Source organism: Bos grunniens, chromosome 15, assembly GCF_055505025.1.
Source record: "Bos grunniens cultivar Pamir isolate PY7600 chromosome 15, Bosgru_T2T1.0, whole genome shotgun sequence".
Lineage (NCBI taxonomy): Eukaryota > Metazoa > Chordata > Mammalia > Artiodactyla > Bovidae > Bos > Bos grunniens.
The window spans coordinates 5886550-5911833 of record NC_141179.1 but is presented as its reverse complement, the minus strand read 5'-3'; the positions used below and the strand labels follow the sequence as shown (position 1 = coordinate 5911833).

The 25284-nt window shown below is 36.0% G+C and overlaps 1 protein-coding gene across 5 annotated transcripts in view; it reads left to right on the top strand.

Annotated features, from left to right (window-relative positions):
• The window catches only part of DYNC2H1 (dynein cytoplasmic 2 heavy chain 1), a 393081-nt gene that overhangs the window by 32277 nt on the left and 335520 nt on the right, over window positions 1-25284 (top strand). For 4 of the 5 annotated variants that reach the window (XM_086338264.1, XM_086338263.1, XM_086338265.1 and 1 more), the window contains exons 14-26: window positions 2317-2469; window positions 3057-3155; window positions 4183-4322; window positions 4405-4633; window positions 5801-5928; window positions 10078-10193; window positions 13181-13308; window positions 17841-17990; window positions 18697-18902; window positions 22471-22626; window positions 22716-22830; window positions 23389-23559; window positions 24502-24884. In XM_086338264.1, coding sequence (XP_086194390.1) covers window positions 2317-2469; window positions 3057-3155; window positions 4183-4322; window positions 4405-4633; window positions 5801-5928; window positions 10078-10193; window positions 13181-13308; window positions 17841-17990; window positions 18697-18902; window positions 22471-22626; window positions 22716-22830; window positions 23389-23559; window positions 24502-24884 — 2174 coding nt within the window. Of the gene's footprint in view, window positions 1-1408; window positions 2222-2316; window positions 2470-3056; window positions 3156-4182; window positions 4323-4404; window positions 4634-5800; window positions 5929-10077; window positions 10194-13180; window positions 13309-17840; window positions 17991-18696; window positions 18903-22470; window positions 22627-22715; window positions 22831-23388; window positions 23560-24501; window positions 24885-25284 lie in introns of those variants that run through there. The other variant, XM_086338267.1, reaches the window with a different exon arrangement.

Here is a 25284-nt window from a genome sequence, read left to right as displayed (position 1 = left end):
AGGTTACTGTGTGGCAGAGACTTTCTTGGTCTTACCATTTGTCAGTTCAAGTGAAGTGTAGAAACTTTGCTTGTAGTTAGGTCTCTTTACTCCATTCACTTATTTCATCTTAATTATTTAGTATCCTCTATACACAAAGAACACTGTATCAGATGGAGTTTGCTTCAGTCATCAAATATCAATAAGAAATTTATGAGAAGAAGGATAGTTTATTTTTTTATTTGCATTTTCTGCATCCTAACATTCTCTTTTCCTTTCTGAAGTTCTATGCTTTTAAAAAAAATCATTTTCTTCTTATTGAGAAAACTTTCTTTAGCTATACCTTGAGTAGGTTTGCTGGTGACAAATTATCTTAGTTTTCCTTTGAGAATGTTTTTATTTTCCCTCATTTTTGAAGGATGTTTTCAGCAAGTGTAAAATTCACAACTGACAGTTGTTTTCTTTTAGCACTATTTTTTGAGTGTTTTTTTTTTTTAATTTAAATACTAAGAAGTAGTTAACATATTAAAATAAATCAGAATCAAATACACATGAGTAACAATGGCAAACATTTATGGAGTACATACTATGCTAAATGATTTGTATAAAATAACTCAATTATTAGATAGTCCTTTATTTGTATGAATATACATGCATACACAGATATGGATACACATACATTTATAGATTTTTTTGGTCTATGTTATAATTTCATCATATCCTCATCATTTCTGTTTCATACATGAAACCCATGCCTTTAAGAGGTTCGATTACAAGCTCACTCATGCAGCTAGCAAGCAGAGTGCGTAGGACTTGAACTCAGAACACAAATGTTCAAACACTACCCCCAACTGACTATTCAGATGCTACATTTAAAAAAAAACCTTTCCAGAATTGCTGTTCTAATCTATTCATATATCCTTATAGTATAAGCAGCAATTAGTACATTACAGTATGTTTTTCATAATTAAACTTTTGGTCATTTGTAATGAGGCCATGGACCTACAATCCTAAGGCATTTCCTGTTTTCTGGAGGCAGGATTTTCTTAGCACTTGTCTTTCCACATTCTATCATTTATTATTTTTTAATTAATTAATTTTAATTGGAGGATAATTACTTTACAATATTGTGATTTTTGCCCTACATCGACATGACTCAGCCACGGGTGCACGTTTCCCCATCCTGACCCACAGTCCACGTCCTCCCTTCTCCACCGCTCAGGGTTTTCCCAGAGCGCGGCTTTGAGTGTCCTGCTTCATGCATCGAACTTGAAAGTGTCGTTCCACTTCCTCTTGTCCCTCAGGGTTTCAGCTAAGAAATCTGCTGCTATTTTCATTCCTTTCTAAGTGACTCTTTCTCTCTGACACAGTGAGGTATAGCTGGAGGACAGGGTGAGTGTATATATTAAATTTCTGCTTGTGTCTGCAGATGCCATCCTGACAGAAGTGGAGCACTGCCTCACACTGCTTCCTTTTTAGCTGGGCGCAGTGGAAGTCTAGTGTCCCCTTTTGCCCCACTGACGACTTCCCACCAAAGCAGGATGCCAGTTGGCGGTGTCTTATTGCCTCCATGAAGAGGATCCACCCTGCTCCCCCCTGAGCTCTGGGACCTGGTGGGAGGATGCGGAGGGCTGGTGCACACGCTCTGTTGCAGGCTGGTGAAGGTGGCTGCCCCGCCTCTGTCAGGCGCCACTGACCTAGCAGGGGATGGAGGAGAAGCGCCTCTTCTGGTCCCCTGAAACTGCAGAAGTGGCTGGGTTTCTACTCTGTTGGGTTGGAGTAGGGGGTGTGTGTGTGTGCTTAGTCACTCAGTTGTGTCTGACTCTTTGTGACCCCATGGATTGTAGCCCACCAGGAGTAGGGTGTATATCATAAAAAGGTTTTTTTTTTCATTCAGCCACTGTTTTCCTGGTCCTGTGGCTAGAGGGAACAGGCTTCTTCTGGAGCCTTTTTCTGTCTGCCTCTGGGGGTGGTTCCAGGTTGTAGACTTCTCCAGCATCCTGTCCGGGATATATGGGACACACTAAGGAAATCCTGGTGTGTTGTCCTTAATTCCCGATGTTTCTAGGCTGTCCACCTCCTTATTTCTATCTTTTAGTCTTCCTGTGCTTGTTTGGTGTGTTATGTCTGGGTTTTTTAGCTGTAAGAGGGACAACTTGGAAGGAACGGAGCTGCTCAATCCTGCCCAGAATGCCTTATCGTTTATAAAATGGAAAAACTACTGTGTGCTCTTTTATTGCAGGTTAGTGTTAAGGACAGTTGTACTAATGACGTAGAATATTGAATCTTTTCAAAAAAAAGAACTATATTTGAACACTGTCATTTGTTGTACCTTAGAATTCAAAAGCAGGAAGTGGGGGAAAGTCACACATTACTTGGGATAATCCTAAAGAATTAGAAGGCTACATCCAAAAACTCCAAAATGCTGCTGAACGACTTGCCACTGAAAATAGGAAACTGAGAAAATGGCACACTACATTTTGTGAAAAGGTATATTTTATTTATAAAATTTAATAAGCTATGAATAGTATTATTTAAAAAGTAATTTGGATATACTTTTAAATAACTTCTTATTTGGGAATAAGTTGAGACTTAAAGTTGCAAATAAAGAGTTCACAGTTGTCCTTCACCCAACTTCCCCTATTGTCAACAACTTATATAACCATAGTATGTTTATCAAAACTAGGAAATAAACTGTTTCGAATTTTAAAACTTTTTCATTGAAGTCCTTTTTCTTTTCAAGGGTCCAATCCCAGATCCCACCTTGTATTTACATTTTAAGGTTCCATAGTTTCTTCTCCCTGAGTCTTATCTTGTGTTTCATGACCTTGATACTTTTGATGAGTACTGATCAATTATTTTGTCTGTTGACTTGATTCTATATGATGCCTTCTCATTTTTAGATTGAGATTATATGGTTTTAATAGGAATACCACAAAAGTGATATTTTGCCTTTCTCAGTACATTGATCAGATATTGATATGTGTTATTATAGGTTGAGTGAATTTTGATCACTTGGGTAAGGTGGTGCCTGTCAAGTTTTTCTATTGAAATTTTTGTGTTCTAATTTTTTACAGGTGGTAGTTCTTATGAACATTGATTTGCTTCGGCAGCAACAGCGGTGGAAAGATGGATTACAAGAATTGAGAACTGGCTTAGCAAGTGTAGAGGCTCAGGTAAAGTGTGTTTTACTTTATGTCTACACTCTGAAATATGAAATTTTCAGAATTTGAATATATGAATTGATGAAAAGTTCATAAAGGTTATCTGTAAATCTTTGCTAATGAATTGCTCATAAATTTAGAATTTAACTGAATTATGTATAAAGACCATAAATTAGCAGCACATTTACAAGTAAAAGTACAAGTTTTGTTTGTCTTATGGAATGCCAAATCCCTCAATTTAGACTCTGTAAACAGTTTTTCTGACTTCGTGCTTAAATATCTATCATTCATTAGTTTTCTTTTAAAAGGTGATGTCTGTTGTGACAAAGTTAAGTGTAGGCAGAAATCAAATTACTGAAATAACTCTGTTTCAGAATTGTTTTTTGTTATATTTCAGTAAAATGTCATTTCCATATATATTTTGATATTAGATGATCTGTGTAAAAGTAGTTAACACAGAATCTACCTTGAGATGTTAGTGGTATATGAGGTAGGTGTTTTAAACATTTACATGTATTTTTCGGTTCAAACTTTAAAAAATAAATAAAATTTAAGTATTAGAATTTATATGTTTATGGTTATATGGAAGCAGAAAAAGTATGTAAAGTATTCTGAGCATTCTCATATTTTAAAGTTACCATGTTTTTAATGTGCAATGGATTATTTAGGGAGTGGGAAGGGAATAGAAGAGTTATATTTGATGGGAATTTTGAAAAAGGGCTAAGAAATTTTAAGATATGGTTTCTGTTATTACTGTTGTTTTTATAGGATCATAAAATAAAGTCCACACATAAAATTCATTTACTAGTAACTTGATTTTTAAAATTTTGCTGGTCTTTTGTATATTATTTATGAGCACAAAGATTAGAGATTTTCATATTTGACTTTAGATATACAAGTAGCAATTAATATATGTTTAAGATATTTAAGATGAGGGATTTTTTGCTTATAATTTTACCAAATGTTATATAAAAGCATTAAATGAAAACCCATTCTACCACCTAATTATTAAATAAAAAATGTGACTATAATTTACTAGGGGTTTCAAGCAAGTGACATGCATGCGTGGAAACAGCACTGGAATCATCAAGTGTACAAAGCTCTGGAGCATCAGTATCAGATGGGCTTAGAAGCACTTAATGAGAATCTGCCAGAAATAAATATAGATTTAATATACAAGTAAGGTTTTTAAAACCCAATTTAGTTTTCAGTATATAATTTTTCAGTAATTTATATTTTAAGGTTATTTATTTGCTTTCAGACAAGGACGGTTGCAATTCAAGCCTCCTTTTGAAGAAATTCGAGCTAAATATTATAGAGAAATGAAGAGATTCATCAGCATTCCTAATCAGTTTAAGGGAGTGGGTGAAGCAGGAGATGAATCTATTTTTTCTATTATGATTGATAGAAATGCAAGTGGATTTCTGACTATTTTCAGCAAAGCAGAAGATCTGTTTAGGAGATTGTCAGCTGTTTTACATCAGCATAAGGTATGGGACATGAAATTTTCCTATTATAATATTCATCTGATTGAATTAGTATTAAATGTACAACTCAGTAGTTGATATTGTGTGGCATAAAATAAAAATATGCAAACCAGAGGGCCAAAGTTGAGGATTCTGTTAAAATCTAGATTTATGCTACAAATTTGACTATTTGAAGATTGAGAAACTAATTTTTCTTTCTTTTCTTCTTTTGAATGTTATATCAACTTGGAATTTGATATGACTTTCTTGTGTCATTTTTAGTTCCTTTCAGGAAAATATATAGAAACATTTATCCTTTTCTTCATTCTTTGGATTGAGAATATGCCATGGAGGGAAGTCTTCTACATTAATGAAATTGACATGATTTAATTTCTTACTTTTGTGTAGATAAATGTGAAAGTGAAAGTTGCTCAGTATGTTCGACTGTTTGCAAACTATGCAGTCCATGGAGTTCTCCAGGCCAGAATACTGGAGTGGGTAGCTGTTCCCTTCTCCAGGGGATCTTCCCAACCCAGAAATCGAACCCAGGTCTCCCACATTGCAGGGGGATTCTTTAACTGAGCTGCTGAGGAGGCCCAAGAATACTGGAGTGGGTAGCCTATTCCTTCTCCAGCGGATCTTCCCAACCCAGGAATCAAACTGGGTCTCCTGCATTGCATGTGGATTCTTTATGAACTGAGCTATGGGTGCATCATACTAACTCTTCAGAAATAAACTCCAATTTATATTTATTATATTTATTAGTTCATTGATCCTGAGGAGTGACTGAGAATTCAGTAAATTTCTTAACTGCCACTGCAGTGCTTCTGCATTTTGTTTTTCTAGAATTAATTGAATCTGGACAATGTCAGATTTGTAACCTATAGTAGCTCTTGGCTTGGTAGAAGTGGTTTTGCCTTTGTATACATCAAACTTGAGAACTTAAAGAAAAGTTTTTTTGCAATCTCTTCAAAAAAGTTTGATGATTGCTGCATTTTTATATATATATATATTTTCCCTGTTCATTTTTTAGGCTTTATGGTAATGATTATATGTACATAACTTAAGTTGAAATTTACCTGAAACGTCTCTTTTGCCTCTTTTTATTGTTCTTGATATTTGGACTCTAATCTTTTATATCTTCATTTATTAGCCCTAATTTTTAAAATAATATGTTTTTCATTTAAATAGGAGTGGATTGTAATTGGGCAAGTTGATATGGAAGCTCTAGTGGAAAAGCATCTTTCTACGGTACATGATTGGGAGAAAAATTTTAAAGCACTGAAAATAAAAGGGAAAGAAGTAGAACGGCTTCCAAGGTATAATACAGAAGTTAAAGAAGTTAAAGTAATATTTAACATAGTAGCAGTTTTTACCAAGGGTATAGATGGGTACTCTTCATTTAGTGGTACTGAAGACAAGTTATTGTCTTACCTTCTCCAGAACTCAGCTATAATGCTTGAGATTCATCTGAGTAGAGCACTGCTGAGACTAAGAGAACCTCTTCTAGAGGTTCTGCTGGCTGAGACCTAGTTGGATAGAATAGACTGGGGAGGAGGCTTCTCTTAGATCTAACGTTTGATGTGCCCGGGCACAGTCTAAGAACTGTGAGAAGCTACTGGAGGGAGCATACCGGAGGATATTTGACCTTAATTTTGTATGGCTCTGGCTTTCAGAATGCCCCGGGAAGCACACAAAACAGTGCTGCATCTAGGTAGTCCCCTAAATGTGGAGAGAACCCTCTGAGGGGCATTTCATAACCCAGAATATCCTCCTTACTCTCTGAAATTCATATCAGTGAGACCACTCAATGCAATGAGCTCTAGGAAGGAAGGGCCTTGTTGAGTTGTACATATATTACCTATAAAGGGTAATAACAGATCAGATCAGATCAGTCGCTCAGTTGTGTCCGACTCTGCAACCCCATGAATGGCAGCACGCCAGGCCTCCCTGTCCATCACCAACCCCCGGAGTTCACTCAGACTCACGTCCATCAAGTCAGCGATGCCATCCAGCCATCTCATCCTCTGTCGTCCCCTTCTCCTCCTGCCCCCAATCCCTCCCAGCATCAGAGTCTTTTCCAATGAGTCAACTCTTCGCATGAGGTGGCCATTTGTTTATTCTTTCAATAAATACTTGCTGATCATTTCCAGTATGTGAAACCTTGTCCTATGAAAGTAGAAAGATGACAGTGTTCCTGAGATGAAATAGTTTGCTCTCCAGTAGTACAATAAGACAAGTGTATTTGATGATGAAGTCAAGTACATGGAGAGGTTGAGAGAGTGGGCTCTGGAGTTAGATGGTTCTTACTAGCTGCATGACTTTGACAATTACTTAGACCCTGTTAACCTCAGTTTCCTCAACTTTAAAATAGTTACAGCTATATCATTTATTTCAGTGTTTTGAAGAGTGAGTAATTTGCATATAAATTAGAAGGTAAATTCTCAGTGTTAGTTGTTATTAATTGTTACTATTAATACTAGATGAAAAGTGAAAGAAAGTTAGTCGCTTAGTCGTGCCCTACTCTTTGAGACCCCATGGACTGTAGCCCACCAGGCTCCTCTGTCCATGGAGATTCTCCAGGCAAGAATACTGGAGTGGGTTGCCATGTCCCCCTCCAGGGGATCTTCCCAACCCAGGTCTTCCACATTGCAGGCGGATTCTTTACCAGCTAAACTACCAGGGAAACCCAGTTTGATTAGAGTTAATTTTTTGCTAGGGACTAGAAGAAATATTTCTGGAAAGTAGTAGATAAAGAACAGATTTGGGAGAGTCTTAAATTGTAAAACAGGTGATTTGGATTTTATTTATATTAGAGCGATTAGTTGTTGAAGCTTTCTAAAGAGAAGTGTGTCAGTACCAAAGCTATACATTAGGAATGTTAGTCTGGTAATAAAGAGTCGTATGGTGGAATCAAGAGGTCCTGGAGGAAGTGAGGTTGGCCTGTCTTTATCCTGAAGACTAGGACTAATTAATTGAATTTAGTTGTTGGTATTCCAAATAAGGAGGAGGAAATATTCTGAGGTGTTAAGAGGTCTTCCCGGAGGAGGGAACGGCTACTCACTCCACTATTCTAGCTTGGAGAATTCCCTGGACTGTATAGTCCATGGGGTCACAGAGTCGGACACGACTGAGCGACTCTCACAAGAGGTCTTTCTTTTATTTCACAGTGTGGTCTTAGTTGCAGCATGCAGGATCTTCATAGAAGCATAGAATCTTAGTTACTCTGCCATCTGTGGCATCTTAGTTCCTGGACCGGGGATTGAACGCACGTCTCTTCATTGCAAGGCAGATTCCTAACCTCTGTGAAGCCCCAAGATTCTTAACCACCAGGGATGCCCCAAGATGTCTTATTTTCGAAGGCAGATAAAGGATGAGGAATAGAGAAGAGACAAATGACTTGAAGGCTTGAGTTTGGATGACTGGGATAATGATAGTGTCATTGATGTTAGTTTGAAGTAAGGAAAAGATAATGCCATTGTGATGTTTCTCTTCTCTGTGGATACTCTCTTTGAGCACTTTCTTGCCCATCTAGTATGACTATGCTGTCTGTCACCTGACTGTTCAAGATCGCTACTACTGTTTGTTCCTTTCTATAGACAGCTCTCCTGTTTATCCATCCCTGCCAAAGCTAAACAAAACAAAAAGGATGCCTGTCCTCCGTGCCATATTTCATCTTTTCTCTTTCTTGCTGGTAAATTAACATGTATTCATCTAAGTGAGTGGACACATACATAAACGCACAAATATTTATATTATGGGTATTTTGGGAAATATGCTATAAGATTAGATAAGCCATATTCTAATGATGTATTTCAGATATGCTAGTAAGGATATACTTTTTGGGTAAGCTATCTATGTTTATCCCATTCTATCTATGGCTAAATGAGACCTTATTTGCATGTTATTAATATTTTCAATTGAAAAGGTGAACATTAGTCTTGTCCACAAGATTCAGTGAGTACTACTCTGGTATAATCATATTACTTTATGTGTTAATTCATTACTAAAAATCTGGTATGAATTTTTCAGGTTTACCAAGATTTTCATATATCAAATATTAGAAATACTTGAAATATTAGAATATTAGAAATTTTGAAATTTTATGTTAGAATTTCAAAAATCATATAACTTCATGTATTAATATAAGACAAATTGCCTCTTGTGTGTTATGGTTAAGAATTGGCATTTAAACCTCTCCAGTTAATGGGTGACTGAAATAAATAAGTAAAACTTTGTAAGAGAAAATTGTACTTTTATAATGAAATTGTATTTAACACTTATAACTTGCTTTCTAAGAATATCACCTGGTTCTATGTTTTAAAAAGGGCCTTTCTAAATAACTTTTTCCTCAGTCTCCAGATATTTTTAAACTTTATGTAATTTAAGATAAATACGAGGTTTTACTTAGATGAATGAGTCTGGTTCAACTTCTAATAATATTTGTCAATGTTATAATTTGCATTCAGAGTACCATGCAAAGAATTAGTGTTCTTAAAAATACATGCATTTTTCTGATTATTAAAATAGTAATTTGTTTTATAAATTTTTTAAAATATAAAAAACACAATGACAGTTACTGTTAGTGTTTGATGTTTTAGACATATTCATACATCTGCTTACAAAATTTGGATCATACTATAACCTGTTATTTTTATTTAACACTAATCATTAGTATTTTGCTATGTTATTACCTGGTCCTCAAAAATATAATTTTAAATTATATGGATATATAATAACTTATTTAGCCATTCCTGTATTTAGTTTATTTCTAATTTTTGACTGTATTTAATACCTTGACAAGATACCTGTAGGTAAATCTTGGAGTCTGAAAATCTTAGGATAAATTCAAAAAATTGAGTTACTAAGATAAAAGAATATACCTGTTTTAAAACTATTTGTTAAATATTGCTAAATTTCCCTTTGCAAAAATTGTATGATTTTATACTCTGACCAACAGTACTGAGAGTTCTCTGCCCATATGATTGAACATCTGAATTAATAATTTATTCAATTTTTGTGAATTAGGTCTAAAATGGTTTTATTGCTTTAGTGTATTCATAATCTATCTTCACTTTCTCTGTTTGTTTTATTTCTCCTATCGTTGTTTGTGCTTTGAGTCCAGGATAATAATTTATTTTATAAATCTTTAAATAAGTACATTACATACTGTGACAAGTAAAACATTTAAAAATTTGAATATATTCATGTTGATACTTTAGTATTTTATAATGTGCTACTTTTTAAAATATGATACATTGGATTATTAAAAACTGTAGTATTATAACAGAACCATTGTTAAATGAAAAGCTATTATGTATGAATATGTGTAAGGCATTTTTGTTAAAATCTAAACGTGCTTAATGATCACAATGATAATTTTGGGTGTATTACACAAGATCATAATGACACTCTTTTCCTCCACTTAGCCTTTTTCATGTCAAAATATGTCCTTTGGCATTTTTCAGTGCTGTCAAGGTAGATTGCTTAAATATTAATTGTAACCCTGTGAAGACTGTGATTGATGATTTCATTCAGAAGTTATTTGACATGCTTGTTCTTTCTTTGAAGAAGTCCATCCAGGGTAAATACACTTGTTAATTGTTTTTAGTTATGAAAATGAGTCTCAATGATGATTAAAGTAAAAAGCAATCTAGAGAATTGTATGAAATAAAAATCAGCTTAAGATGATAATTTTAGTAAAGTAGGAAACTCCATGAGGTCTAAAAATTGAAGACTTTTTTCTATTATTTGCAGTGTGAGCTAGTATCAGTTTGTTGCATATTTCACTGAGAAAGGGGGTAATTCTGGTATAATGTATTTGTCCTTAGCTTTTCGAAGGACTCCAGGCATGCCTCAGAAATATTGCAGGTTTATTTCCAGACCACCGCAGTAAAGGGATTATTGTGACAGAGTCAGGTGAACTTTTTGGTTTTCCAGTGCATGTATAAGTTATGTTTACATGTACTGCAGTCTCTTAACTGTGCAGTAAGCATTGTGTGCAAATAAACAATATACATGCCTTAGCTGAACAATGCTTCATTGCTAAAAATGCTAGCCATCAGGTGAGTCTTCAGTGTGTCATGATCTTTTTGCTGTTGGAGAGTCTTCCCTTGGTGTTGATGGCTGTTGACTGATCAGGGTAGTGTTACTGAAGGTCGAAGTGGCCATGGCAGTTTCTTAAAGTAAGAACAGTCAAGTGTGCTGCGTTGATTGACTCTTCCCTCCATGCACAGTGCCTCTGTAGCTTTCAGTGCTGTTGGATGGTGTTTTCCCACTGTAGTACTTCTTTCAGAATTGATGTCAGTCTCCTCAAACCCTCCACTGCTTCATTGACTGAGTTATGTAATATTCTAAGTCCTTTGTTGTCATTTCAGCAATCTTCGTAGCATCTTCAGCAGGACCAAAGTCTCAAAATTACAAGTGACCACTTCTCTGCTCATCCATTAGAAGCAACTCCTCATTTGTGAAAGTTTTATCATGAGACTGCAGCAATTCATTCACATCTTTAGGTTTCACCTCTAGTTATAGGTCTCTTGCTATTTTTTAAACCACATCTTTAGTTACTTCTGCCACTTAAGGCTTGAAGCTCTAAGAATCATCCAGGAGGATTGCAATCAGCTTCTTCCAAACTCCTGGTAACACTGAGGTTTTGACTTCCTCCCATGAATCATGAATGTTTTAAATGGCATCTAGAATGGTGAATCCTTTTCAGAAGATTTTCAATTTACTTATCTCATACCCATCAGAGGAATCAGTATCTGTGGCAGCTGTAGCCTTATGAAATGTATTTCTTAAATAATAAGACTTGAATGTTCAAATTACTTATTAATCCGTGGGCTGTAGAATGGATGTTGTGTCAGCAGGCATGAAAACAACATGAATCTTGTTGTATATCTCCATCAGAGCTCGTGGGTGACCAGGTGCATTGTCGGTGAGCAGGTGTATCCTGAAAAGAATCTTTTTTTTCTGAGTAGTAAGTCTTAGCAATGGGATTAAAATATTCATTAAATTATGTTGTAAACAGATGTGATGTTGTCAGGCTTTGTGTGTGTGTGTGTGTGTGTTTTTTTCCATCATCAGCCTTTGTTGTTCTATTTCAAGAGCACAGGCAGAATAGATTCAACATAATTCTGAAGGGTAGTAGGAGTTTTGGAATGGTAAACGAGCATTGGTGTCTACTTATCTGCATTAGCCTCTAACAAGAGAGTCAGCCTGTCTTTTGAAGCTTTGAATACAGGCATTGACTTCTCTCTAGCTATGAAAGTCCTTGATGATGTCTTCTAATCGAAGGCTGCTTCATCTACCTTCAAAGTCTGCTGTTCAGTGGAGCAGGCTTCATTAACAATCTTAGCTAGATTATCTGGGTACCTTGCTGCAGCTCCTCCATCAGCACTTGCTGCTTCATCTTGCACTTTTCATGTTACGGAGATGGCTTCTTTCTTTAATCTTATGAAGCAACCTGTGTTGGCTTAAGCTTTTCCTCTGCAGCTCCCTCGCCTCTCAGCCTTTATAGAGCTGAAGGGGGGTGGGCCGCGCTGTGAATCAGGCTTTGGCATAAGGGGCTGATGGCTGGTTTCGTCTTCTGCCCGCATCACTAGCGCTTTCTTTGGATCAACAATAATGTTGTTTCACGTTGTTATCATTTGTGTAGTCACTGGAGTAGTACATTTAATTTCCCTTAAGATCTTTTCCTTGGCTAACTGTTTGGTGCAAGAGGCCTAGTTTTTGGCCTATCTCATCGTTAGATATGCCTTCCTCACTAAACTTAATCATTTCTAGCTTTTGATTTAAAGTGAGCGATGTGTCACTGTTTAATTTGAACACTTAAGAGGCCATTAATTGACCCAATTTTAGTATTTTTGTGTCTGAGGGAATTAGAGAGGTGGAACAGTCTGAATATATACAACACTTATCAATTAAGTTTGCTGTCTTATGTGAGTGTGGTTCATGGTACTCTAAAACAATTAATAGTAACATCAAAGATCACTGATTAAAGATCACCATAGCAAATGTAACAACATGAAAAAGTTTGAAATATTGGGAGAATTACCAAGATGTGACACAGAGACTTGAAGCAAGCAAATGCTGTTGGAAAAATGGCACTGATAAACTTGCTCCATGCAGGGTGGCCACAGACCTTCAATTCGTAAAAAATGCAATATTTACAAAGCACAATAAAATGAAGCACAATAAAATGAGGAATGCCTGTACTATTTTCCAAAATATCATTGTTTCTTTTTTCATTTAAACTGAAATATGTTCTAGCATATTATTTAAAAGACTGAAAAAGTTGCCAACTTATAGTAAAACTTACTAAGAGTGAGTAAATACATTTTCACTTTTTTCTAAAAATTTTTAAATGTTATATAAAGCAATTACAATTTCATGAGAAGAAATTTTTTTGCTTATTCTTATACTTTGAATTTTTCTTTATGAAAGCAAATGACAAGTTAGGACTTACTGTATTTCATATAGTGATTACTTCTAACATTACATGGTTTAGAAATTATGTAATTGCATTTTTTTGATGATAATAACATTTCTTATATTTCAATGTTTCCTTTTCAGCTCATTTACATGAAATTGACACATTCGTTACTGAGGCTATGGAAGTCTTAACAATTATGCCCCAGTCTGTGGAAGAGATAGGTAATGCAAATTTACAATATAGTAAGCTACAAGAACGGAAGCCAGAGGTAAGAATCACAAAGTAATTTATTATTTTTTTTAACTGTACTGGAATGATTAAATCGTAATATTATGTGACTGCAAATATCATATAATTATAATATTATGAGGAAGTCTATAAAATTAGTCTGCTTATGATTGGACTCGATGTTTGTTGTTGTAATGAAACAGTAACCACAATATATATTGTTTTCGGAAGTATTTGTGACCTTTTATGATGTGGCTTATTAGAATAGACTATTAGACTATTCTATTAGACTATAGACTAATAGACTATTAGAATATTAGACTAAACTTAAATAGTTCATACTGTTACTTCCAAGGTTGTACTTTTATGATGCTTAAATATGAAGTTAGTGCTGAACTAGGAGTACACACACACACACACACACGATGGAAGAGCTCATAATTAGAGACAAAGATAAAAAGGTGGTTAAAGATTCATAAAAACTGTATTCAGAAGGCTAGAACGTAGAATAAACAAGCCACAATTTGTAGAACATGTTATAGGTGATCTTAGTTATGTTTGGAGGAAAGAGGAGAAATAATTCAAAACAGATACAAACTTTTATGTATTCCTCTTACAGGATAGGTTGAAAATTACAAGATAGATTAGAGGTGAAAGAAATAATATACCTTCATGGTAGAATGAATTATAAACTTTTATATGGTAGGCTTAAAGGTATAAAGAGGGTTTAAAGGCAAATAAAATAGTGTACTTGTCTTGTAGAAGGAAGTAACTAAAGAAAGAACAGCATTATGAACTGTGGCAGTTAGCTAAATCATGGAGGCATTTATTTGACAAATACTTACTATAGACTGAAGACAGGAGAAGGGGACGACAGAGGATGAGATGGTTGGATGGCATCACCGGCTCGATGGACATGAATCTGAGCAAGCTCTGGGAGTTGGCAATGAACAGGGAGGCCTGGCGTGCTGCAGTCCATGGGGTTGCCAAGAGTCGGACAGACTACAGATCTCCTGATATATTGCAGGCATTGTGCTAGGCACTGCGATTGCAAGTATGGTTGCTCTGTGTTACTGAAATCTGCATTCATGTGTAAGTGTGTGTTGTGTGTGCATGTGAGAGAGATAGAGACAGAGAGGAAGAAAGGAACATGAGGAGCTAGATTAGTAAGATGATGAGTGTGCCCAGCTGCGCGATGTTTCTCAGGGTGGTGATCCTGGAGACCATATCAGACAGATGACATCTGTTTGCACTGGGACCTGCAGGGTAAGGAGGCAACCATTCTGAGATTTAGAGGGCAGATGGAACAGTGGATACACAGTTAATCTTAAGGTAGAGGACCTTGATATACTTAAGGATACACTGTTAATCTTAAGGTAGAGGACCTTGATATACTTAAGGAAGTGAGATAGGTGTAAATATTGTCAAGAAACTTAGTTATCAAGAAAGCCATATTATTCAAGGAAAAAGTGGTTTGAGTGAAATTGGAGAGGTAGGCAAGGGCCAGATTAGGAAGGGACTTTCAGACAATCCTAGGGAGTTCGAGTTCTTTTTTGAGAGTAGTAGAAAAATTTTAGAGGGATTTAAGCAATGAGAAGATAAATGTGGATTGCATTTTGAAGTGATTACTCTGGCCGCTTCGTGGAGAATGGATTGGAGGGAGACAATAGTAGCAGAGAGTTAGTAGGATATTCCAGTTTGTGTACAAAAGATGATCTAAGCTTATACCATGGACTAGCAGAGGAGATGGAGAGAACCAGAGAAAGTGATGATGCATTTTAGAGTTAGAACCAAGGTCTTCTGATGCATTAGAAGTAGACAGGGGATTAGAGGAAAAGAAAGAAACATGTCTCTTAGGTTTTTGGCTTTAGCAGCTAGGAATCTAATGGTACCATTTACTGAGATGAGGATGACTAGAGAGGAGTTGTTTAGGGATTGAAGGTAGCAGGGATTGACATGCCATGTAGAATGAGGAATTTGGAATTTAGAGTAAAGGTGAAGATTAGAGATATACATTTGGAAATCATTTTAACATTCATGATGTTTAAAGCCATAGAATTGAACTAGCTCTTGTGATTGACAAACTGTAGAGGGTATAGAATCAGGTTTGAGCATTTCAAAATTTAGAGTTCAAGTATAGATGGAGGCAGCAAAGGAGATTGATAATGACGTGGAATGAAAGACATGAAGCATATCATCACAAGAACTAAGGGAAATAGATGTAGGTTGGGAACTACATGTGAGGCAGGGTGTGGCACGAGACCGAATAAAGAGCTAGGCAGAATCCAGGTCATGCGAGCCACACGATTCTGTGGACACTGAGGAGTCACTGCCGGGTTTTCAGCGGCAAGATGTTACAGAATTGTGTTTTGGTATGTACCCCTGTTGGTGTGTGGGGTATCTTTGCATGCAGATAGACTTGGAAACTGGCTTACAGGTGGCACTAATGGTAAAGAACCCTCCTGAAATGCAGGAGGGTATGGGTTTGATCCCTGGATCAGGAACATCCCCGAGAGTATGAAGTGGCAACCCCCTCCAGTATTCTTGCCTGGAGAATCCCATGGACAGAGCAACCTGGCAGGCTACAGTCCATGGGGTCGAAAAGAGCTGGACACGACTGAAGCAACTTAGCTCGCTTACGTGCACGATACAAACTTGGAAACTTGTAATGTCTTCACAGGCTTAAGTTCTTTTCACACTGGAAATGAGAATCCTACTCTGTTTTCTCTTTAGGGCTTCACTGATAGCTCAGTTGGTAAAGAATCTGCCTGCAATGCAGGAGACTCCGGTTCAGTTCCTGGGTTGGGAAGATCCCCTGGAGGAGGGAAAGGCTGCCTACTCCAGTATTCTGGCCTGGAGAATTCCATGGACTGTAGAGTCCATGGGGTCCCAAAGAGTCAGATGCAACTTTCACTTTCTGTCTTCTCTCTCACTGACGTTCCTAGTACAACATGGATTCTTGGTTAATTGTTTCTCTGTTTCTCAGGAATTGCAAACTGGCCATTGAGATATATTTGATTTTTTGTTGTTGTTGTCTGTTATGTAAACAATGATTTTTAAATATCTTTCAATGGATTTTACTGCTTTGATGAGTAGCAGAAGTACAGTTATAAATTATAGGACACTATTGTTTTATGGTGCTTTAAAAGATCTAGAAGCAATTTGAGCAGTTTAGCACTTATTGACCTACACCTGGGCTCTTTAAAGGACTGCTCATTATATACAACTCAGGGCATTTCAGGCAGAAGCTAAATATAGGAGCTTGATTCCGATTCTTCAGTTTTTCCTTTCTTTCTCTTTCTTTCATTTTTTTCTTAATATATATATATATTTTATTGAAGTATAGTACTTAACAATGTTTTAGGTACACAGGAAGGTGATTCATTTATATGCATATATTATTTTTCAGATTATTTTCCATTATAGGTTATTACAAGATATTGACTGTAGGTCCCTGTGCTATACAGTAAACCTTTGTTGCTTGTTGCAACAAAAATTGGAAAACATAAACTAAATGAAATGGTAGCATTGAATATGAAATAGAAAAAGTGAAACAAACTAGATAAAAGTAAAAGATCATCATATAGTCCAGTTGTTTTTGAACATGACTGCTCAATAGAAACATATCTGGAACTTTGGAGAAAAAAAGCAATACTTGAACATTTGCATTTTTCAAAAAATTTCAAGATAATTCTGATATGCATCTGGATTGTAAAAAGTGATTACAGATTTTTCTATTAAATGGTAGTTTTGGTGATATTCAGTTCAGTTCAGTTCAATCACTCAGTCATGTCCGACTCTTTGCGACCCCATGAATTGCAGCAGGCCAGGCCTCCCTGTCCATCACCATCTCCCGGAGTTCACTCAAACTCACGTCCACTGAGTCGGTGATGCCATCCAGCCATCTCATCCTCTGTCGTCCGCTTCTCCTCCTGCCCCCAATCCCTCCCAGCATCAGAGTCTTTTCCAATGAGTCAACTCTTCGCATGAGGTGGCCAAAGTACTGGAGTTTCAGCTGTAGCATCATTCATTCCAAAGAACACCCAGGGCTGATCTCCTTTAGAATGGACTGGTTGGATCTCCTTGCAGTCCAAGGGACTCTCAAGAGTCTTCTAGAATTCTATAATTTTTCTGTTTGTTGACCAATCATGATACAATGATATTAAGTGGGTAATTGCTACATAATCACAATAGTGAAAGATGTTTCTCAGATTTCACAATCAATAGCCAGACAAAAAAGATAATTGCAAACCATAAAAGTCTCCAGCATTTTCTTTGAGTGGAACCTGTATAATAATGTTACTTTGAACAGGTATAGTATTGTCTTCCTATAATCATGATTTAATTTAGTTTCATATTACCACTTTTATTATCCTTTTTAATTGATGTTTGAGTGCTTGAGTTTGCATGTAATAATATATATTAGAAACTTTATATCTAGAAATTTAACAAATTATATAAAAGCAAAAATCCTGATTTAAAAAGCAAATCATAAAACAATTTTAAATAAATGGAATCTTAATAAATTTGATAAAGTATGTTGTTTTTCACATACTGTTTTTTAACTTTTAGATTTTGCCCTTATTTCAAGAGGCTGAAGATAAAAACAGACTTTTACGGACTGTGGCAGGTGGAGGTTTAGAAACAATTAGTAATCTGAAAGCTAAGTGGGATAAATTTGAGTTGATGATGGAAAGTCACCAACTTATGATTAAAGACCAGGTAAGAAGCTTTCTTTGTTAAAATGAGAACAGTTTTTTCCCTCATTTACAATTTCTTGTCTTTATTTCATTATAGCTCACATTTATAAGAATTTTATATTATTGATGGAATTGATCTCCCTCAGCACTTCTATGTAATAAGATATTTTGTGTAAGTGATGATCATGTCACAGAATTTACCTTCATTTATGCCATAGCAAGAATATATGTGACAGTATTATCAGACTTTCTTATGAATGGTTTGTTACCTACTGTGTGAGGTGTCTTGTAAGAGTCCAGGCTGGAAGCTGTGCACATTTATTGTGCTCATATCCTACTGACCAGAACCTAGTGTTCTGGTGGTGAGCTGCATGGGAGACTGGGAGATGCCCTTCTTTATTAAGCAGCTGTGTAATCAGGTAGAACAACTGGATGTCACTGAGTAAACTTTTTTCATCGTATTAATTTTGTTGATAGTTATCACAGATGCTGTTAGTCATGTGAATGGTTTTGTAATGTTGATGTTTGCAGTATATCTTTTGTTATTGTAAATTTAGTGTCTAATTTATTTTTGAGTAAATTCATTGCACTTGAAATGAATAAGAATCTTTAGAAAAGTTGATATTGATGTTTTTTGACCTTTAAATAGAAAATATTGGAAGTAAAAATGTGAATATAAAGTAGAAATTTACATTGAGTTAAATTATGTATACTCTGTTGACTTATAGATTGAAGTGATGAAAGGAAACGTCAAATCACGTCTTCAGATTTATTATCAAGAACTGGAAAAATTTAAAGCTCGTTGGGACCAACTAAAGCCTGGTGATGATGTTATTGAAACAGGCCAGCTGAATACTCTTAATCAAAGTGCAAAGTCAATAAAAGAGAAGAAAGTTGAATTTGATGATCTTGAAGTCATAAGAAAAAAGCTGCTGTATGTTTATTCTTTAAAACTGATAGTGCTCATTTTGGAAAAAAAGTTTTAGGTTTATATATTAAGCTAATAATGTACCTGTATCTGTTATATTAATGTCTTTTTATAAGCTTCAGCAGTTTAAAAAATACCAGTATTAAGTGCTCATGCTACTGTTTTCTTAGGAGTTGTTGAATTATTATTAGGAAAGAGAAAAGCAAATAAAACCAAGTTTCTGCTTAGGCCTAGAAATAGAAATAATAGAAGTAATAATAGCAAATTAAATAATAATAGAAAATTAAATTTATTTAAAAGTTAAATTAAGGAGTTGGAATATACTTGCTTTATATGATCTCATTGTATTTGAAAATGGAATATATAAAATTAATGGAAAATTACTTTTAGAGCTTCTGGAAAAGTGAAGCTTTTGAAAGCTTTTGAAGCTAGTGAAAAGATGAAACTTAAAAATATTCATTGTTTTATGTTATAATAATAAAATATTAAGTTTAATAATTGCATTAAATATTGTATATTAATGCATATTCATGGAATCTAGAAAAAGGGTATAGATTATTTTATTTGCAAAGCAGAACTAGAGACACTGATGTAGAGAACAAATGTGTGGACACCAAGGAGGGAAAGGGTGGAGGTTGGGATGAATTGGAAGATTGGGATTTATATATATACACTGCTTCTGCTGCTGCTAAGTCGCTTCAGTCGTGTCCGACTCTGTGCGACCCCAGAGACAGCAGCCCACCAGGCTCCCCCGTCCCTGGGATTCTCCAGGCAAGAACACTACTGATACTATAAAATATAAAATAGATACCTAATGAGAATGTACTGTCAGTTAGTTCAGTTCAGTCGCTCAGTTGTGTCTGACTCTTTGTGACCCCATGGACTGCAGCACGCCAGGCCTCCCTGTCCATCACCAGCTCCCAGAGTTTAATCAGACTCATGTCCATCAAGTCGGTGATGCCATCCAACCATCTCATCCTCTGTTGTCCCCTTCTCCTCCTGCCTTCAATCTTTCCCAGCATTAGAGTCTTTTTCACACGAGTCAGTTCTTCACATTAGGTGGCCAAAGTATTGAAGTTTCAGTTTCAACATCAGTCCTTCCAGTGAATACTCAGGAGTGATCTCCTTCAGAATGGACTGGTTGGATCTCCTTGCAGTCCAAAGGACTCTCAAGAGTCTTCTCCGACACCACAGTTCGAAAGCATCAATTCTTCAGTGCTCAGCTTTCTTTGTGGTCCAACTCTCACATCCATATATGACTACTGGAAAAACCATAGCTTTGACTAGATGGACCTTTGTTGGCAAAGTCGTGTCTCTGCTTTTTAATATGCTGTCTAGGTTGCTCATCCCTGGTGGCTCAGACAGTAAAGCATCTGCCTACGATGTGGGAGACCCGGGTTCAATTCCTGGGTCAGGAAGATCTCCTGGAGAAGGAAATGGCAACCCACTCCAGTACTCTTGCCTGGAAAATCCCTTGGACGGAAGAGCCTGGTGGGCTACAGTCCATGGGGTCGCAAAGAGTCCGGACACGACTGAGCTACTTCACTTTCACTTTTACTTCTAGGTTGGTCATAACTTTCCTTTCAAGGAGCAAGCGTCTTTTAATTTCATGGCTGCAATCACCATCTGTAGTGATTGACCAAAATGAAGTCTGTCACTGTTTCCACTATTTCTCTATCTGTTTGCCATGAAGTGATGGGATTAGATGTCATGATTTTATTTTTCTGAATGTTGAGTTTTAAGCCAGCTTTTTCACTTTCCTCTTTCACTTTCATCAAGAGGCTCTTTAGTTCTTCACTTTTTGCCGTAAGGGTGGTGTCATGGGGTTAGTGATATATCTTCCTGCAATCTTGATTCCAGCTTGTGCCTCATCCAGCTCAGCATTTCTCATGATGTACTATGCATATAAGTTAAATAAGACAATATACAGCCTTGATGATACCCCTTTCCTGATTTGGAACCAGTCTGTTGTTCCATGTCCAGTTCTAATTGTTCCTTCTTGACCTGCATACAGATTTCTCAGGATGCAGGTCAGGTGGTCTGCTATTCCCATCTCATGAAGAATTTTCCACAGTTTGTTGTGATCCACACAGTCCAAGGCTTTGGCATAGTCAATAAAGCAGAAGTAGTGTGTTTTTCTGGAACTCTTACTTTTTCGATGATTTGGTGGATGTTGACAATTTGATCTCTGGTTCCTCTGCCTTTTCTAAATTCACCCTGAACATATCAAAGTTCATGGTTCATGTACTGTTGAAGCCTGGCTTGGAGAATTTTCAGCATTACTTTGCTAGCATGTGAGATGAGTGCAGTTGTGTGGTAGTTTGAGCATTCTTTGGCATTGCCTTTCTTTGGGATTGGAATGAAAACTGACCCTTTCCAGTCCTGTGGCCACTGCTGAGTTTTCCAACTTTGCTGGCATATGGAGTGCAGCACTTTCACATCATCATCTTTTAGGATTTGAAATAGCTTCAACTGGAATTCCGTCACCTCCACTAGCTTTGTTCATAGTGAACCTACAGTACAGCTCAGGAAACTCCACTCAGTGCTCTGTTGTGACCTCAATGGGAAGGAAATCCAATAAAGCAGAGACATATGTATCCATATAGCTGATTTGCTTTGTTGTACAATAAAACTAACAACATTGTAAAGCAACTATAGTCCAATAAAAATGAATTAAAATATTAAATGTTCATAAAAATTGATATGTTTGGTCTGTTTAGGCAAATGCATCCATATATTAATTGCTTTCATAGATGATTGGAGGCTTTAGTACCATGCTTATTAAGTGACATTACACTAATTAGGTGAGGAATATCTTTCATTCTCTGTTGGCTCAAGCAGTAAAGAATCTGCGTGTCAATACTGGAGGTGCAGGTTCAATCCCTTGGTCAAGAAGATCACCTGGAGGAAGACATGGCATTCTTGCCTGGGAAACACTATGGACAGGGGAGCCTGGTGGGCTGCCCGCCATGGAGTTGCACAAGTTGGACATAACGTAGCAACTAAACAACAACAGTCTTGCATTCTAGAAACTAATTCTTTCAACCAAGAAGAATGTTAATGGATATTCTTTAACCTATTCTCAGATTTATCCACAAATTTGTGTAATTCTTGGAGAAGGCAGTGGCACCCTACTCCAGTACTCTTGCCTGGAAAATCCCATGGACGGAGGAGCCTGGTGGGCTGCAGTCCGTGGGGTCGCTCAGAGTCGGACAGGACTGAGCGACTTCACAGAGTCGGACACGACTGAAGCAAATTTGCAGCAGCAGCAGCAAACATTTGTTATATATGATCTATATTATGTATATAAAATATATTGATATATTACCAATTTTACTTTGACTCCTTTGGAAAAAGTGCATATTAATGAATTTAGAGGAGCCCATTGATAAGTAGTTAAAGTAAAATTCTCATGTTAAGTAGACGTAGCCTCCTCCTGTCTACCTCCACTGTCAGGTGCATGCACACAAACACATACACGGGGAATGCAGTTAAATTGTTAGTTTAACTTACTGACATTTAACAGTTTTTCTTTTGTAAAAATCTACTGATATTTCACTACTTGTTTCTACAGTGATGATTGCCATCATTTTGGCCTAGAAGAGCCCAACTTCTCTTTGGCATATAGCATCTCTAAGGATATTGAGAGCTGTGCACAAATTTGGGCCCTTTATGAAGAGTTTCAGCAAGGATTTCAAGAAATGGCCAATGAGGACTGGATTACTTTTCGGTTTGATTCATAAATAATATTTACATTCTGATAGTTTTGTAGTATTTTTTGGGATGTAAACTTTAAGATATTTTTCTACTGTTTTACAGGACTAAGACCTATCTGTTTGAGGAATTTTTGATGAATTGGCATGACAGATTAAGAAAGATCGAAGAACATTCAGCAATGACAGTGAAATTACAATCAGAGGTTGACAAATATAAAGTAAGATAGTTTTACTTATGCTGTTGTTTAAAAGTGATGTTTGCAGTGTTGATGTACCTTTTTATTATGCAGTGATGTCACCTGGGAAGCCCAGACTGTAATTTTAGTGTATCTATTTTTAATTATTCCATTACACACAAAACATACAAAGTACAGAGTAAACCGGCAAAGTTACTGATATTTCTGCTTCAATGTGAAATAAGTTAAAAGTAAGAAATTTATGGTTAAATTTATTATAAAGTGGAGTATTTGAAACTTAGCAATTAGGATGTGGGCCATTTAGCATATTTAGGATATAGGTCATTTTCTAAATTTATAAAAATAGAAATATTGTAGGTCATGTTTTAAAATATATCAAGTTACAAAGGGAAATTTGCATGTATCCACATCAATGTTTAACAAAAAGTATTATACAATTCTTTTTAATGATTTCAAGATTATTAAGGAAGATAATATGGTTATTAAAATGTTTATACATAATTGTAATAAAATTAAATAGTATTTTGCATTTTGCTAATATATATATACATGCCTATCTTTTTTTTTTTTTTTTAACAGATTGCCATTCCTGTCTTGAAATATGTGAGAGGGGAGCATCTTTCTCCAGATCACTGGCTTGACCTTTTTCGTCTTCTTGGCCTTCCGAGGGGAACTAGTTTAGAGAAATTACTATTTGGTGATCTGCTTCGAGTAGCTGATACCGTTGTTGCCAAAGCTTCAGACCTTAAAGTAAGAATCGTTTTTATAAGTATCCCATAGGTCTCACCTTTGTTAACAGGTATTTTTGCTTTATATTTTATTTAAAACAGCAAGTTAAATTCCTTTCTTCCCTTAAACACAGTGACAGTGCCCCAGTGTTGCTTTATGCTTCCATCAGTACATCTGAATCTATAGATGGGGCGATAGAAACAACATAGCCTTCCTTGAGAGAGAGGAAAAAATCTGAAATAATATATGTCTTACTTTAAGATAGAAGTCAGCAGACTCTTACAAAGCATTTTACATGAAATACACTTAAGATCATAGGGTATATTATAAATAGAAGCTCAGGGATACAAAAATCCAGAGAACTAAACAAGGAACCAATTTGCTGATCAGTTTTAGCATAGGTCTCAGGTAAAAAGTAAAACTTGCACAATTATGTTGCAAGTAGTAGACTTTCTGTTTTGTGTTCTGCCTGTAAAAGGACTTTTGATGTTAAGTTGTTTTATTTTTCTATCTAATACATCTGTTTTCATCTTTGCTGATTACCCTGGCACGTATGTAGATAATCATAAGATTATAAAGCATGACTTCTATAGGAGGTAACTCTAGATGATTGTTAATCATTTTAGATGTATTGGTACTTACAGTTAAGTTACCAGAAAAACTGCTGAGTTCTGCAAAATTTAAATATTTTTGTGGTTTGGTTTGCAATGGATGTTTAAAATTTTTTTTACAAGTAAAAAGCATACAGCAGAACTTTGTATATATTTTGACTATGTGAACCAGACATCCCTTCATATTTTAGCCAGTAATTCTTTGGATTGCATCTAAAATATATCCACTTACTTTTTTTCTTTTTTGCTTTACAGTGAAAAGTCAAGTAAATATATATCTTCTTATAAAATAGATATAGCTTACCTATTTTGTATGTTGAAATAATAAATATGGATATTTTGTGTTAAATAGGATTTAAATAGTCGGGCACAAGGTGAAGTTACAATCAGAGAAGCTTTACGTGAACTTGATCTATGGGGAGTTGGAGCAGTATTTACATTGGTTGATTATGAAGACAGCCAAAGTCGAACCATCAAGCTGATTAAAGACTGGAAAGATATAGTAAATCAAGTTGGAGATAATAGATGCCTTCTTCAATCCTTAAAGGATTCTCCTTATTATAAAGGGTTTGAAGATAAAGTGTCGATTTGGGAAAGAAAACTTGCAGATTTAGATGAGTATCTACAGAATTTAAACCACATTCAGAGAAAGTGGGTATATTTGGAACCCATTTTTGGCCATGGAGCATTGCCAAAAGAACAGACACGCTTCAACAGAGTTGATGAAGATTTTAGGTCAGTACTGTACATAAAAAAGAGGACACACATGATGCATTTTTATTCATATTGTGAGGTACTTAATACAAGCTAATTACTTTTACTTGTTAGTATTATCTATGTCTTTAACTTTTTTTTTCCTTGGTTCCTTTTGAGAAACTATTTTCTCTCATTCAGTCGTTTACTTCTTGAATCATTTTGATGTGGTGTCTATCTTTACCACTTTACCTATATAATATTATATGTGTGTGTGTGTGTGTGTGTGTGTGTGTAGTCGCTCAGTCATGTCTGACTGTTTGTGACCCCATGGACTGTAGCTCACTAGGCTCCTCTGTCCATGGAATTCTCTAGGGAAGACTACTGGAGTTGGTTGCTATTTCCTTCTCCAGGGGCTCTTCCTGACCCAGGGATCGAACCT